The sequence below is a fragment of the Buceros rhinoceros genome, unplaced genomic scaffold, assembly GCF_000710305.1.
Source record: "Buceros rhinoceros silvestris isolate BGI_N320 unplaced genomic scaffold, ASM71030v1 scaffold40556, whole genome shotgun sequence".
Lineage (NCBI taxonomy): Eukaryota > Metazoa > Chordata > Aves > Bucerotiformes > Bucerotidae > Buceros > Buceros rhinoceros.
The window spans coordinates 4,878-20,711 of record NW_010417634.1 but is presented as its reverse complement, the minus strand read 5'-3'; the positions used below and the strand labels follow the sequence as shown (position 1 = coordinate 20,711).

General features: G+C 46.0%; 1 protein-coding gene across 1 annotated transcript in view; it reads left to right on the top strand.

The window, feature by feature from the left end:
- Positions 1 to 4,506: 4,506 nt before the first annotated feature.
- LOC104495295 (zinc transporter ZIP13) overlaps positions 4,507 to 15,834 on the top strand; it is a 12,000-nt gene continuing 672 nt past the window's right edge. Inside the window, exons 1-8 of the mRNA XM_010138246.1 lie at positions 4,507 to 4,836; positions 5,268 to 5,381; positions 7,031 to 7,152; positions 8,426 to 8,578; positions 13,498 to 13,587; positions 13,934 to 13,984; positions 14,213 to 14,345; positions 14,479 to 14,578. Coding sequence (XP_010136548.1) covers positions 4,569 to 4,836; positions 5,268 to 5,381; positions 7,031 to 7,152; positions 8,426 to 8,578; positions 13,498 to 13,587; positions 13,934 to 13,984; positions 14,213 to 14,345; positions 14,479 to 14,578 — 1,031 coding nt within the window. The 5' untranslated portion in view covers positions 4,507 to 4,568. The remainder of the gene's footprint in view (positions 4,837 to 5,267; positions 5,382 to 7,030; positions 7,153 to 8,425; positions 8,579 to 13,497; positions 13,588 to 13,933; positions 13,985 to 14,212; positions 14,346 to 14,478; positions 14,579 to 15,834) is intronic.

The window sequence follows — 15,834 nt, the reverse complement described above, 5'->3', positions numbered from 1 at the left end:
GTGCGGTGTGCGGGACGCCGGGCTCTGCAGAGTGGTGTTTTATGAGAGAGATGGGGGGCGGGGGAAGGGTTCCGCCGAGGCAGTGCGTTGCCTAAAGACGGGCAGTGGTTGAGTGAGAGGGAGCGCTGGAGGGGGAGCAGGCGGGGTGACGACGACACTGAAGACCTTTTGTGCCTCCGCCGAGGTCAGGGCTTCCAGGAAGAATTCAAAGCCCTCCGCGGGGCTAACAGAGGGAGGCGGCTTGTGGAATTTTTTGGCTGGAAATTATGCTTCCTCCCTGGAAAATAACTTTCTTTTTCCATTTCATGCAGTGCTCTTGCAACTGTAAGACCAGGCAACTGGCTTCCAGGGAAACACTTCTAAACCAGACTTTTAAATTTTTTTCCTCTAACTACATCTGAAATGTCACTGTGTGGCAGTGAGCAGCTGTGCTGAGACAGAGCTGAAGCTGTGTGGCCTGAAAAGGCAGAGTGCCTAGGAGCAGGAGTTGGATTGCTGCAGGAATCGTTGTCATGTCAATATTTTATTTTCTCCTTTGCCACAGAAGTTTGCCTTGGCATTTTAAGTTTTATCTGTGTCTTCTCAGGGACTGCCTGCTGCAGAGGTGCTCAGTGAGCACTGTGAGATGAGAGAGGCCCCAGGAGTCTGGAGAGCAGCTCTTCTCCTGGCTTGGTGTGCAGCCTCCCCCTGCCCAACTCAGGGGGTGGGTGTGTAAATGGGAAAGTCTCACTTCTCGTTCTTCTTGAGCTGGGAAGACCTCCTGCTGATTCTAGTCCTGAGCCTGTTGCAGAGGGAGCTGATCAGACCTGACTCCTGAATGCTCGGCTTGGAGACTGGCACGGACATGTGCTGCTCTTGAGAGTGCTGCCAGTGGTGACCAATGGTGACCAGGCCGTCAGCTGTCATGGCTGGGAGCTGTGATCCCGAACGCTGTGGCTGTCAAAACTGGCGAGTAAATGATGCACTGGCTATTTCTCTCCCATGCACATTCTTAAACAGGTCATATACCTTTTTTGAGAAAAAAACTTCTCTATAAATCTGGTTATGCCTCTGCCTCAGACCAACCACAGAATTCTCTGAGAAAATAGTCTTCAAGGTCCCTTCCAACCCAAGCCATTCTATGATGTTTTAGAGCAAGTGGTTATCATATGTTAGGAACAAGCATATGCTCTAAATAATGAGTTGGGCACAAAAATCAGTTCACAAGTGTGTCCTGGATAATGCACCGAATTCCTCATAAATGTTTTGTAAGCATCAGGAATTTATTACGAGAGATATGAGGATGGTTTTGAGTCACAAGGTAATGACAGTCAAGCAGCACAGGTGTAAAGAAATGTGCAGGTTTTCCCTTGTGTGAATAACAAGGGAAGAAAGTTCTGTGGGCCACAGAGCTGACTGACACAAATGTGAGTTAGGGGAATCAGTTTTCTACCCCTTTATCCCTATTTATTGTCCACCACTATCCTTTTTTGAAGGACCTTATCCCTTTTGCTGCTGGGAAAAGGACATGAAGCCAGGGTATGCAGCCTCTTTTCAGAGCCCTGGACGTGTCCGTTGTCCTGAGTGCTACTGCCTCTTTCCAGGACCCTTTCAGGTGTCCCTTGGGGCAGATGTGGGCTACGAGTGTGGAGAAGGGAGAAATGGACCTGTTGGATCAGTTGCAGTGATTGCTTTTCCAGGCCAATTCTCAGACGCTGTGATGACAGTGTTGCAGAAGAGGCCAGTTTGTGCTGCTCCCCATTGCTGCCGAGCTGCGGAGAGCGGTCGTTTGGCGGCATGTGTTTGTGGCCTCCTCACAGACATAGGGTGGTTCTGTAAATCCAGCTCATTTTGAAGGGGTTGTGCCCGTGGTGATTTTCAGCTGAAAACCTGCCCCTCTCATGGAGTGCTGCCAGGCGAAGAAGGGTCTCACCAGCTTACACTGAATTACAGGTGTAGGGCTGGAGGAACTTCAAGAGGGGAGCTAGTCTTTGCAGTGAAATAGCATCTGCAGCAGGTAATTATTCTTGGAAGAAAACCCACAGTGCTGGAGATTCTGCGTGGTGGATAACCCGTTTGGGTGTATCACCGTTGCAGCACTATGTAAATTTGTTTATGTCCGGGCTGACTCTTGGTTACCATTTGAGCTGATGCGACAACGTGGAAGAAGAGTTGAGCACTTTCCCCCGTTCTTGTGACTTGCAGCGTATGCAGACTGTTCTGTTCCCTTCAGCGTTGTCTTCTTAAGACTAAACATAGCCAGGTCCTTCAGTCATTTTTTCAAGGTCATGCTTTCTACACTCTGATTTTTAATTCTTTCCATTGCAGTATCTCTGATTTTTACATCTTTAATTAAGAAGAATATGTGAGGTATGTCCCAGGATGTCATTTGCCTGCTGTGATGCAACGTGAGCCTGCTGGCTTGGAATTAATTTTTGAATCAATGTAATGCTTTTGAATCATGTATGCTTTTTTTTCTTGGTGGCACATCAAAGCTACTCTTTGTCATGTTCCTTTGATTTATTATTTTCACCTTTAATATACTGTTTTGTACTGTGCCTTACTAAGGTTGGTTTGGTAGTGTGCTATAGGTAGGTCTGAGGTTCCTGCAGCCAGATCGAAATACTGCAATAAGATGCCACAAAGTCCTGGGCTGTTTTGAACTTGCTGTGTGGAGGGATTTTTTTTTCATGTCAAAAAAGAAAAAAGTGATGGGTTTTATACGGGTCAGTGGAGTTCACACTTGATCAGATATTATCTTGCCACAAAAACTTGTCGTGGTTCTTTTACAGACAGTCAAACCAGTGTCTTCACTGGCTCCTTGCATCCTTCCTGCTCCTGATGTCCGTGGCCACTGTGTTGGGAGCGCAGCGTTCTCCTTCGCAGGAGCCATGGGATGCTGTCCTTCAGTTTTCTTTCTGGTTGCTCGCTGCCGCGGGGCCTTCCTTCTGCAGTGATGTAGTTCAGGGACTGAAACTGGACAAGGGCCGAGCCTTTCACGTGATAGTTTTTCTTGCTGGTTTGTTCAGACCCCACTCGCTCACAGAGTCGAGTGTGGGCACAGGGAGGGAATGCTTCATGAGGGGGCAGGGGATGAGGGGCAGCAGTGCCCTTTGCAGCTGCAGTGAACCCTTAGATTGGTTCCGACACTCTGCGTTTTGTCTTGATAATGTCAGGCCCTTTTCTGTCTGGCTGTTACTTAATGCTTTGCTATCTTATTACTTTCTTATCTTATAGGTAACTGCAAACTGATCATTTAACTGATCAAGAGTCTTTCAGAGGATTGAAGTTACTGGTCTGTAACTTCTTAAGTCTTCTCCCACCTTTTTTTTTCTTTTTATAAAGGTAGGTGAGGCATGATGCTTTTCCAGCATTCTGTGGCCTTCCCATATTCCTGCGAATTTTCAAAGATGGTCACTAACGCTTCAGAGATACTTTGACTGGTTTCTTACATGCTTTCAGGTGACTGCTGATATTCCCTCTTAACCTACAGCTCTTTTGTGAACATTTATCAAGCCATTCTTTTCTAACCTGCTCTTTTCTCCCTTTCGCACATTAATTTTGCTTGACTCATTTCACTTTTTCTTCTGGACGCTGAAGAAACATTGGTACTTCAGCCTTTGCATCATTCGCTTTCCTTTCCTGTTTGCCAACGCAAGTGTAATTATCTTTCTTTTTCTCTTCTATCATGCCTGCTTCTCCAGTTTTCTTGTGACTGAAGAGTTCTTAGCAACAGCTGTGCTAATTTTGACCAAAAGACCACCTAAGTTAGTATCCTTCGAGGAAAGAATAAAAATAGGACAACTATATATGCTGTTTTCCAACTATTCTTCCAGCCTCCAGCTCCTTTCCAATAAGGGGATTTATTGAGTCTAATGTGAGCTGTCTAACCATGAACAATTAATAGATTTGTCCTGTCTTTTGTTGAATCCTTGTAAAATTATCCATAATTTTTGGAGAAGTAACCACATGAGTTACCTGCTGATGAAGAGTCACATTTGCTTGGGTTTTTTTGAAGCTGACCCTCACTGGCTCATGTGATGGCTCTTAGCACTTATGTCTGAAGAGATGCTGAATAATCCACCCTGTTCACCATCTTTACACCACTCAGGAATTTATAGACCCCTGTTATGCTCATTTGCATATTTGTCATGCATATTTGCATCTTCATTTGTGACATGGGTGCTGTTCCGTGGCAAAGAGAAGATTTATCTGAGTAGCATCTCTGGTCAGTACCTTTTTCTGAAGTCTTGGGATGCTGAAAGGCAAGGACACAAGTACTTGGAGTCCTTGTCCAGCCCTCCAGAGGGAGGTACTGGAAGCCAGACTCTCACAAGATGTCTCATGTGCGGTTTCATACACCCAATGATAAACAGCCTCTCTGTCCGTTAGTGCTGTGTTGACGTCAGGAAGAGTTTCAGATGTGCCTCACAGGGATGATACATACCTGTGCTTAGATGCTGAGAGAAGAGATTGTGTGACCGAGGCCTTTCCTCTGGGATGGCGGGAGGGACTCTCAGGCACGCTGTCAGAACTGCTCTCCCCTGCTCTTTTCAGAGATTGGCCAGCCTGGCTGAGACCACTTAGCGATGACAAAACAAAAGCTTCTGCTTGATGGGACGCTCTCCTTCTTCTTGATCGCGGCCTGTGAAGCTCAGCAGCTCCCAAGGAGTCATGTGGCGGCTAGTTCTGGTCCTCTGTGTGAGAAGGAGGCAGAGTCCTGGGGAAGTCTTTTCAGCAGCGAGCGGCTTGATGCCTGGATCTGTTCTCTCATCGGTTCATTCGTGGTGGGGCTGAGCGGGGTCTTCCCCTTGCTGGTGATCCCACTGGAGACGGGAGCTGCGCTGCGTTCAGAAGGTAAGCTGCTGCATTACCTGCATTGGTCCTTCTGAAGCCAAAAGTCCTGGGTCGTGACTGAACAGGACCTTGTCTCAGAAATACTGTCCTCTAAGACAGACAGTCCGTTTCTGGCACTTTGGTCTGTACCTGTCAGTTTGATAGGGGTTGCTTGGACAAATGCAAGCCTGGGATGGAGCTTGTACAAAGAATATTGTTTGGTTTGCACTCTGCTTAGTCCAGGACCCTCCCACCCTCACCTGTCCCAGCCAAGAGGTGCAAGGGCTTTTTCTTGCACCCGAGCTATGTGTTTTGTGCTCTCTCCTTTGAGAGCTTGCTTTGCAGATGCTTCCAGTTTAGGTCTTTGTGGAAAACCTCCACTAGAGGTGTTTGGCTGAGTTGTGATCGGTGATTTTTTGGGGGGATGGGTGGGTTGGGTGGGTGTTTTTCAGCTGGATCACATCGTCTGAAGCAGTTGCTGAGTTTTGCAATTGGTGGACTGCTGGGGAACGTGTTTCTGCACCTGCTTCCTGAAGCCTGGGCCTACACATGCAGTGCAACAACAGGTATGAAAGCCCTGCGTGCCTGGAAGCAGTTCATGCTGTGCCCACTGATACAGTTTTTCAGTCCATTCCATCTTGGGTCAGCCCGAAGACTGGTCTAGGCTGGCATGCTGTTTCTGCCAGCATGTGAAAGCAAATGCCTAGGGAGCAGCGTAAGAGCAGTAACAACACACGTAATGCTTAATCTTTGTACTCTGCGATCCTCCAAAGAGTTTGAGATTGGTGGCTTCCTGAGGTGGCCGCAGTTCATGTGGCCACATGTTCAGTGATTTGCAATGAATTTCTTGTCTGTCACTGTCTTGCCTTGGACTCCTGTGAATCGCTGCTGATCTTCCTCTGACCTTTCTGTAAGGCAAGGGAATGCTTCCTTAACCTGATGGGAAGTTATGACTGTGTGTTTGCTCTGGTGCATGAACATGTGCCCTGTCTCAGGTGTGGGTTCTATCCAGTCAGGTGCATCTTGTCTATAAATTTGTCCCAGTAACAGTGTTTCTCCCAGAGCCTCTTTCTTGGGCCTGATGGAGCCTCTCCGCTGGGTGCTTTGATCTGTGGGAATCCAAATGTGCTGCTCTATCAATTTGCGCTTAGGGAGAAGTTGTGAAAAATTGTCCGTAAAGCCATGACTAAGGTGGAGGAAGAGGGGAGGACGGGGAGGAAAAGGAAATGCAGGTGACAGAAAACTCTGTTCAGCAGCGAACTACACACTGTTTGAGTGGGGATAGAGTTTGTGGCATTGGCATGACAGCTTCGCCCCTTGGGCAGCCAGTAAAGATTGCACCTCTCTGCTTCAGCAAGCTGATGGCACAGAAGGCGAGTGCCGCTATTGAAACCAAGGGATCATTTCCCTGCTGAAAATGTGAGAGGGGAAAAAGGTGCCCTGGGTTTGCCACACTTTCTTGTGCCTGTGTCCCTGGATTTCAAATCTGCTGGGCCTTTGTTCCTCTTCCTTACGGCTCTAGCACTGCCAGCAGAACCTGCTGTCCTTTTTTTCCCCTTCTAAGTTGTTTTCCAAATGACTCTGTCTTTTTGCTCTAGCCTGTTTGCTTCTCCCAGACTCTGTTCCGAAGTGTAAAGGTTTCCTTCACCCATGCAGGCCCCAGTACAGAGTCGTTCTGTTCTTCCACTGCCATGCAATCTCCATTTCTGCAGCCAGGCTGAATGGATGATTATCTCACAAGCTTGGCTGGAATTGAAAAGGAAGTTTATAGCTTTGGGCTTAATAACTTGCTCAGGTGTGGCAGCAGGGGGAAGGTGAGTCTGTAGCTCCACTAATGGCAGATTCCATGTCAGGGCTTGCTGCGCAGTAGGTACAGCCGCAGGGTTTTGTTGATGTAATCTTCTTGCCTTTGAAGCTCAGGGAAACTCCCGGTGTTGTCAGGAAATGATGGCACTGTCAAAGCAAAAGGGCTGGGGGCTCTCACGCCGGGTGTTCTGAGATGAGGATATCTGCTAGTTCAAGAATGAGCAAGTTAAGCTAATTTGCTTTGAGATACGTTTTCTCCTAATGCCTTGCAGGAGGTGTTTCCATTGTTGTTTCTTCTCTTTTTTTTTTTTTTTTGGTCTTGGAACTGCTGGCTAATATGTGTGAAGCTTACATGCAGGAAATGCTGTGTACTTGGTAGTAACATGAAGATTTTTCTCTTGTGCCTCAGGAGAAGGGCAGAGCTTTCAGCAGCAGAAGCTTCTGGGTCTCTGGGTGATCATTGGTTTCCTGACCTTTCTGGTGTTAGAGAAGATCTTCCTAGAGAAAGAAGAGAAGGAGTGCCCTGGTGTGGTAAGTTAGCAGCCCAAGGGTAAGGAGAGCTGTTACCTTAGGAACACTGTACTGAACACTTCATCCGCCCTATCTGATACGTTCAGCAGATGATCCTGGAGCTGTGAGTAGCTCCCTTTGGGAGCTTGTTGCCGCTTCTTTGATATGGGGCTCTAGAAGAAGGTGATTCACCTCCAGGCTTTGGTTTTGTGGTTTTAGCTGAGATTTCTCTCCTCTGGGCTGGTTTTGTTCTTGATGCAGTATGTGTAAAAGAGAGCTCCCCTTTTATGGGGGCTGCGGATGAGACTTTTGCTCCCAGTAAGCTTTGAGGGATGACAGCTTACTGATGCATGTTTCTCTGAGCCATCAGAGAAAGTGACTCAGTCCCCTCCTGGGTCCTTGTCAGGACAAAGACCAGCCTTCTCTGGAAGATGTTCCTCACTGCCCACTCCTCTTGGCTATGGCCTGGACCAGGAGTTTGTTTGGGTAACTTTGCGGGGTAGGAGAGGTTCATGGCTGGCCAGATAATACTAAGGGGTGGTTGAGGGGAGAGTCACCCAGCTGCAAAGGGGCAATATAGGCAGAGGTACCAGAAGGTAATTCCAAGGTAAAGAAGAGGAGCTAGTCCTCAGACCTCTGCACAACTCCTAGCAATAGCTTCTACTGACTGTTCTTTGCCATGCCATGACTTTTGAGAGGTGAAACTGCAGGTCAGGCACTGCATAGGAGCAATTAGGTGTTACTTTGACTCAACATGAGACTCAAAGTCGAAAGGAGCTTAGTCTTCTAGTTTACAGAGAAACTGAAGTCTGAGATGAACGTTTTGTTGTTTGGAAGCTGGCAGTCCCAGCTATAGAGTAATTCTCTAGAGTTTGTTACTCTGATGCACTGGGGAAAGCAAGACTCTTTTCCCCCATCCCCTGCCCAGGTGGAGTTGTGTTTCTCTGGGCAGCAGCTGCCAGCAGGAGGGACAGGCTTCGTCCCCTGTCTTTCCAGTGGAACCTGGCTCATGCCAAGGCAGCATGACTCCAGTTCCTCCTCTCTCTCTCTCTGCTTTCCTTCTCTGGGTGATTGGGCAAGTCTTTGTTCTTGTTGTCTCACAGTGCAGGTGTCACCATGCTCTCTGAAATCTGTCTGTTTCTGGCAGTTGTCGTTATTAAACCAGGGTACCAAAGCTGCTGATTTGCCTTGTAAAGACAAAACGATGAAGGGCAAACAATGGATTTCTGACCCTGACTCATGCTCATTCATCACTGACAAAAAGCCAGTGACAAGTTGTTTTCCTGTAATTCAGGGCTGTGATGCCAAAGCACCACCTGGGAAGGTTCCCAATGGAAGTGGCTACCCGTTGCTGAAGGTGGCAGGCCAATCCCAAAGAGCAGGAACACATTCCACTCAGTGTAATGGCTCCTCTCTCCAGGCTCATCCAACAGACAACAGAATTAAGGTAAGAGAGACTCACAAACTGACCTTCTTATGCTTTTCGGGCAGGTATTTTACATATGGACACATTCAGGACCACAGTCAGGACAATGAGTTGTCCGTGGAAAGAACTGTACCTGGGTGGGGAACTCGGTGTTTGAGCGAGCTTTATTTTGCTCTGTCAAAGTGTCTGTCCACGCCAGAGCAGGGAGAAAACAGCAGAGTTGGAGAAAATCTGCACTGCTGCTTCCGCGAAAGAGGTGAAGTCACTGTTGTGAAGGCATAAGTCTGATGATGTGTGTTTTGCCTGAATCCCAAGACCAGAGTACAGTACTTCCACGTTTTGTTACTCTTTATCTTACAATCATTATATCTTTATTTCCTTAAATTCTCGTGCCATGAATTCTCTGTTCTCCAGCACCTGCATTGTACCAATTGTGAGCCGCATGTTTCCTTTTAAGGTACCTTTTGGAAGTGTTTTGACCATTGAAGCTATCACTGTAAAACTTAGAAGTTCAGTTTCTCAGATGAGCAGTTTATCTGCTGCCAAAAAGGGGATTTTGTCCGCCTCTGCCTCCAAACCTCTATGTCCCATCACTTTCTTTGCACTGGGTGTCATCTGACCCCACAGTGAGCCTATTCAGTGAGCTAAACAGGCAAAGAATTTGCTGCCCTTTTTTGTGTGTGGTTGGTTTTTTCCTTTCTCCTCCTTAGTTTTATTTCTCTCCTAATTTCTTGAATCAGATGGGCTTGTAGACAGGCAGCCTGTAGTGCTGGGAGAAGGGAGGTCAGTCAGCTCACAGGACTGTGGCTGGAGGAGGGACGAGGAGTACTGTGCTGTTGGGCAGCGGCTAGCCTTTAGATTGGCTTTGCTTTCTGTTTTATTGTTACTGTCTGACACCGTGGAAACCCTGGTCTGGGCAAACTGTACAAGGCAAGAGAGTAAACGACCACTTTGGCAAGGAGGAGCCCACAATTTGAGTGCGAGAGCTCATAGAAATTTGCAGGATAGTAGGAGAGTAACTATGAACAGAAAGCGTGGTTGCGTGGATTAGCCCACACCAGGATCTGTGGTCGGTCAGAGGCTCTTCAGTCTCTTTTAAATCTGTTTTGCTGTAACTTTACATCTCTTACTACATAATGTGGAAGATACGGTAATGACACTGGCAAATGTACATAAAACAACCTTCTCCAACATTCTAATAAAACTCGTACTGCATTAAATCAACTTTGCTAATATCAGCTGTATTAAACCAGTTCTTCTATATTATCAACAGGGACTGGATTAAGTCTGTTCACTGGCGATTTATGATTTTTCTAAGTGATTATTTATAAAAACAGTGTATCTTCACATTTGCAGATACTACTATATTACTTAAATGGCACATTGTGATGGCATGAGGTCAGCGATATCAGCTAAACTGAGTAACTTCACCAAAAGAGTGGATTTTTAACATTTGGATGCATGCAAGTATCAAGGAACAGATTAAGAACGAAGACAGATCATATTTACAAGATAGGGACAATTTCTAGGAAGTCAAGGCCTTGGAGAAAGGTATGAGAATCACAGCAGGAAACTGAGTGCATTCTTCCATTGCGGTGCTGCAGCCAGGAGGATGGGCGAGTGGGAAATAGTGTGCAAGGGAAGAGGCCAGTGTTCCTCTTTCTGTGTAGCAGTAATGAAACATCCATCTGACTTTTCCCAGCCATGCTATTCACAGTATCCAGAATACTGCTGATAATTTGTCAAGGGGTCAGGAAGGAGCTGAAACAATTATTTTAGGTTTGCAGTATGTCATAAGTGTTTTTCTTTAGTCTTTAGCTCTGCAGACATGACAGGTGAGGGGTGACTTAAAGTATACAAATACTTAATACTTCAACACTTAAAATGTACAAATACCCATATAAGAGGCATGACTACACTGGAATAGTTAAAGCTGTACCAAACAGCAGCAGACTAGAAATCAAAGACAACTCTGTAGCTCAGCATGACTTGCCAGTGGACCAACTTACCCGAGAGGCATAGTAGATTCTTTGTCGCTTGTGGGCTTTGAGCCGTGGTTTAAGCTGCTTTCTACAAGCATGCTATAGCTTAAGCAACAAGGTGCTTTGTGCAGAAATTGAGTGGATTCTTTCAGTTGTGTTATGTAGAAGGTCTCAAGAACCATGGAGAGCCCTCCTCCTGGCTTTAATATCCTAACACATCTGTTCAGTCCTGTGGACTGTTGTCAAGAGGCATGAAATAGAAACCAGTGAGTTAACGTGTGCAGTTTTAACCTTCCGCCTTCTGAGCAAGTAATCTGAATACGTTAATAGTCCTTTTGGTAGGGGGGAATATGAAAACTACGAAGATATTCCTGCATCGTTAGCCCGTTTCCTTAGGCAACAACATAAGCAGTCATTCCATCTGTCTGTCCATCTGTTCTGCCCTTCGTTTTCAATAACTTTTGAACCCATAATTAATTTTACTTGAGTTCAAGAGAGGATAGTAGTCTTGAGGGTAATCAAATTTCTGCGAGCTCCATAAAAATCAGCATGGAGGTGTGCAGACTAAATGGCTGTTAACGAGCTCTGGCAGAACAGGGATGCTGCATGCTGCCTGGCAGGTGCCCTGGCCAGCAGAGCAGTGAGTGAGTCCCAGTGCCCTGCCTGGTGGGGACGTGCATCATGGGGTGGGAAAGGGACAGGTGGGGGAAGTGAGCAAAGGAGGTGTTTGCAAAGAAAAGAGAGAAAGCCATAGCAAGTCAGACTTCTTTGGATCTACTCAGTCATCCTCTTTTTTCAGAAAACAAAAAGGGAAAGATACTATTTAAACAAAGTCACACTTCAGGGCTTAATGATTAGTAAGCTGTAATCAGTCATTCTCTGTCCACATATATTAGAACTTCTGCTCTTTACCTGCGGCAGTAGTAATTTGTCCTAGCTTGAAAACTGCAGGTGGGAGGGTTCCTTTGCACCCACAGATCAGTTCTGGCCTGCATGGCAGCCTTTATTCCCTTAACAAGTGAAAACATTGTCAAGTATTTTTGCCTGGCTTATTCTTTCTTTCTCCCTGTGACACGTGGGCTCCTCACTGATTTGCAGAAGTATGTTTTATTGTACAGTGACATTAATTCTGCAGCATGAACATAAACACTTCATCTGGCTGTGCTCTTTATGAGCAACACGAACAGCCTATTAGGAATTCTCAGAATGTAAATGTCAGAGGCTCATAACTGTCAAATCAACCCAATTTATTTCTGAACACTCCAAAGCTTTGCTTCTTTCAGTGACAGCTTTTGCCCAAGCCACTGGCAAGAAAAAGCTGTAATGTTTTAATTGTAAAGTCTTTTTTTTCCCTGTACAGTGGTATGGGAAAGCATTTTTGTGTAACTCCTCTGTGAATAATTATTATTAGCCTGTGGGGAAAATGCAATCACATGAAATCCCATGAATCACCTGAAAAGGAGACTTTTTAGACAGTCATATTTGACTGAAAATGAGGAATGAGAAGTAGAACTGCTGTGTTCATGGGTCTGCCTGCATGCAGCCCTGTGTGTTCCTCTTACAGAAACATGTAGGGAACTTCCTCTGTATCCATTGTGGTGATGTTACTTAGATAATTATTTAAGCATGATCTGTAGTTAGGCTTTGCTTAATTCTTTATTTTCATATTTAATCATCAATGCACTTTTAAAAGTTTAGCACCTGTAAAGATGTCCCGAGACTGTGCAGTAGAAATGCCCTGTGGAAAGGTGGTGCTTTGGAGAGAGAGACTTGACAGAAAGCCCCACCTGAGCTGTGGCACATGGATGGCAGGAAGAAAAGATTCCCCAAGCAGAGTTTGATAGACACAGGGAAGAGCAGAAGACCAAAAAGGGCTCGTGAAACCCGTCAGCACTTGTGTTTTTCCCAGCTGATCTTTGGCATCTGATGCTACGGTGAAGTCAGAGGTGAATGCCTCAGTTTCTAGAGGTCCCCTCCACTCCCTGGATGCTTCTCTGTATCTGGAGTTCACATCTGCCAGCTTAGTTCTCGCAGTCCAGAGGTCACCTGATGCACTGACTAACACCTGGTTTGGTAACAATTTGAACTGCGGTGCCTTACAGTGAACTGCAGTATCTCAGGTCCCACACGCGGTAGTTTTTGTTACATCTGATGGAGGCGGGGGGGAAGAAAAAAAAAGAAGACCTGTGAGCAAAAGAGCTGGGGTGGTGGCCTCATAAATCACTTTAGGTCAAAAACTCAGAATTTGAGATGACCATAATTAGATGGACTTGTGAGGAAGGAAGCTGCTTTATGCTTATAATTTTAAGAGATGTGTTTAGATGGAAATGCATATCCGTGACATCCAGCCTCCTAGTAGGAGTTTTTTTGGTGGCTGTCATCACTATCTTCTCTTTTTATTCTTTGTTAAGGGAAAGCAAACCCACAAGCACAGGTTTTTTTAGTACAATGTTTGAAGGTTTGTTTTGCTATAAAAGGCAATTTCAGCAGCATTTGTTCTGTTGCATTGTTCTTGCCAGCTTTTGAAGAAGAGATCTTTAACAGTTGGATATTAAAGTATGTGACTAGAAAACAAGGTCAGGTCATGCTTGAAGCCAGTCACCTGTGTGAATTAGTCAGTGTTACCTAAAATTGGTTAGATTTAGAATCGGATACATTCTTGCATTTTGGTTTTCTTCTTTTTCCTTTCTCTTCTTCAGTTTCTAGAGTTCTTTGTCATTTGCATAAGATTATTACCCTAATTCAGACAGTACTTGCCTACCGTAAAACTTAGTTTACTCTAAAACTGGATGTAACATTTAATTTGTACTTGAGCACTGACATAGTCTAAGATACTCACCAGAATGCCATGTCCTGACCTGTCCCATCTGATCGTGGCTGTATAATCTGTGTCTAAGCCACATGCTTTCTTTTATCTTGTTTCTCTTCCTTTATCAGGGGCTCTCCTTCTCTTTGCAGATTAGTGGATACCTCAATCTGCTAGCCAACACCATTGATAACTTCACGCATGGCCTGGCAGTAGCAGCCAGCTTCCTGGTTAGCAGAAAGGTAAGGTTTCTGTCACCAGCTGTACGCTCAACTGGGGAGGCCTGTTCTCAAGTGTGGTGCAACATTCAAAAACACCGAAAGATGTGAGGAGTTCCCTCCTGTTTTCTGGAAGGTGCTGTGAAAATGGAGACTACAGAAGAAAGCAACCCTATCCTGACCCTCTGATGCGGAGTGTCTTCAAGCTTGGGACATGTCGGTCATTAGTCACTATTCATTAGTCATGAGTAGTTCCAAACTCTGAGTAATAAGGCTTAACTTGGAGAAGGGAGCCTTGACGTGCTGGTGAAAGTCTTCTCTCTCAGAGCTGGGGGACTGCTTCCTAATCACCTTCTCTCCTCTGCTGCAGGTGGGGTTCCTAACCACAGTGGCCATCCTCCTGCATGAAATCCCTCATGAGGTGAGAGTGCTCTGTGTCCTGCCGTCGTGAGGGACTACAGGGGTGCTTCATCTAACGAAAGGAGGGCTGGGTCTGGTTAACATTTTCTTGTCCCTTTAAAAGCTGCTCCCTCTGGAGACTGGCAACAAGGAAAATTAGAAAGTGTCTGGAAGTGCTGGTCTTGTTACAGATGGCCTTTGTGACTGAGAATATTCTTGTTCATTAACTGTCAGCTCTTGGTTTGCTTAGGTTGGAGACTTCGCAATCTTACTTCGGGCTGGCTTTGACCGCTGGAGTGCAGCCAAGATGCAGCTTTCCACAGCTCTGGGGGGGATTCTAGGAGCCTGCTTTGCAATATGCGCTCAGTCACCCAAAGGAGCAGGTAAGGCTCCCCAGGACCTCTTAGGAGTAGGATAGGGGTGGCTGTTGTCCCCATGTGCGTGTCTTCTTTGCCTTCTCTGTTCTCTCCCATGGTTTTGTCACAGTAATAACAAAAGCTTTCTGTATTTGTGTAGGGGAAACGATAGCCTGGATCCTCCCTTTCACTTCTGGAGGATTTCTGTATATTGCCTTGGTAAATGTTGTGCCTGATCTCCTGGAGGAAAAGAATCCTTGGTAAGTCCCCCTCCTGTTCCATTGCAGCAATTCTTGCTGCCAGGGAGCAGTGAAGTAGCTCTTCCCCATGCCTGTTCTGGGAGATGCCCACTTTCCAAATCCCATGGGCTAGGCAGGAATCTCGACAGACTGCCGTGTGAGCTGTTGCGTTCATGGGACTACAAAGACCCTTCAAGACATGAGACCCTTCAGCTGGGTCAGTTCCAAAGATTGTGCTAGTGCAGTATGTGGTGTGACCAGCTAGAGCAGGCTGCTCAGACACCTTCAATGAGGTGACCCATTCCATCTTCTCAGCTTCTGGCTTGTACTGGTTTAGGGACTGTGCACCAGAGCTCCACAGAGGTGTGATAACCACATGGGAACCTATCCTGTCCCTATGCATTACTTTGGGCTTCTGTGACCTCCCTTTGTGAGCAAGCTTGCAGTTTGACTGCACTGTGTTGAATGATACTTCTTAATACTTGTGTTTTAGCCCCTTGCTTATTATTAGGTGTGAGTAGAAAATCAGTTTTCTCTTTCTCATTCAGCATTTCATAGTCTGTTAATCGTATCCTACCTCAGTCATCTCTCTTCTACACTGCTATATATATATATATATATTCTGGTATATTTGGCCTCCCCTCATGTGTCTTATTCTAGTTTCTTGCAGTCTGGTTAAGGCTTTAGCAGGTCCAAATACAGCCGTACCACAGTAAAAGCCCTCTCAGATCTGCTGGTAGAGCTGCCCCTTGAAGGTCCTTCCTGGTTCAGTTATAGTGATATGGGTAACTTCAGTAGTTTCAGTCAGAAGCCTTAGCTGACCTAGTTCGTTTTGACTGAAACGGTTAAGGGAGTGCTCAAAACCAAGCTCCACAGTTACATCTGATGAGGCAGGAACTTCGGGTGGAGAAATGCTAGCGACCAGTTGGGCACTTCCTTTTGTGCTGGCAGAGCTGTCAGCAGAGAATGCAGAGGTGGCAGGTACCTAGTCACTTCAGTCCAGCACAAGCTTGCTGAATTGGTGGTGCTGAAAGACTGGCAAGATTCATCAGCTTTATTTTTTTATTTTCATAACTGTAGTTGTTAGTGGATGAGGTCCCAAAAGTATCTGAGAACATGCTGCAGAAGTGCGGGTTCTCTTGTGAGAGAAAGGACAGGAATATATACCTGGGTGGCTGCATGACTGAATCAGCCTAAATTGATTTTGAAACCTGAAGCTGAGGCTTGCAGCTGAGTGGAACAAACACCTCAGTTCATAGACAACGCGTGTGCTTGGG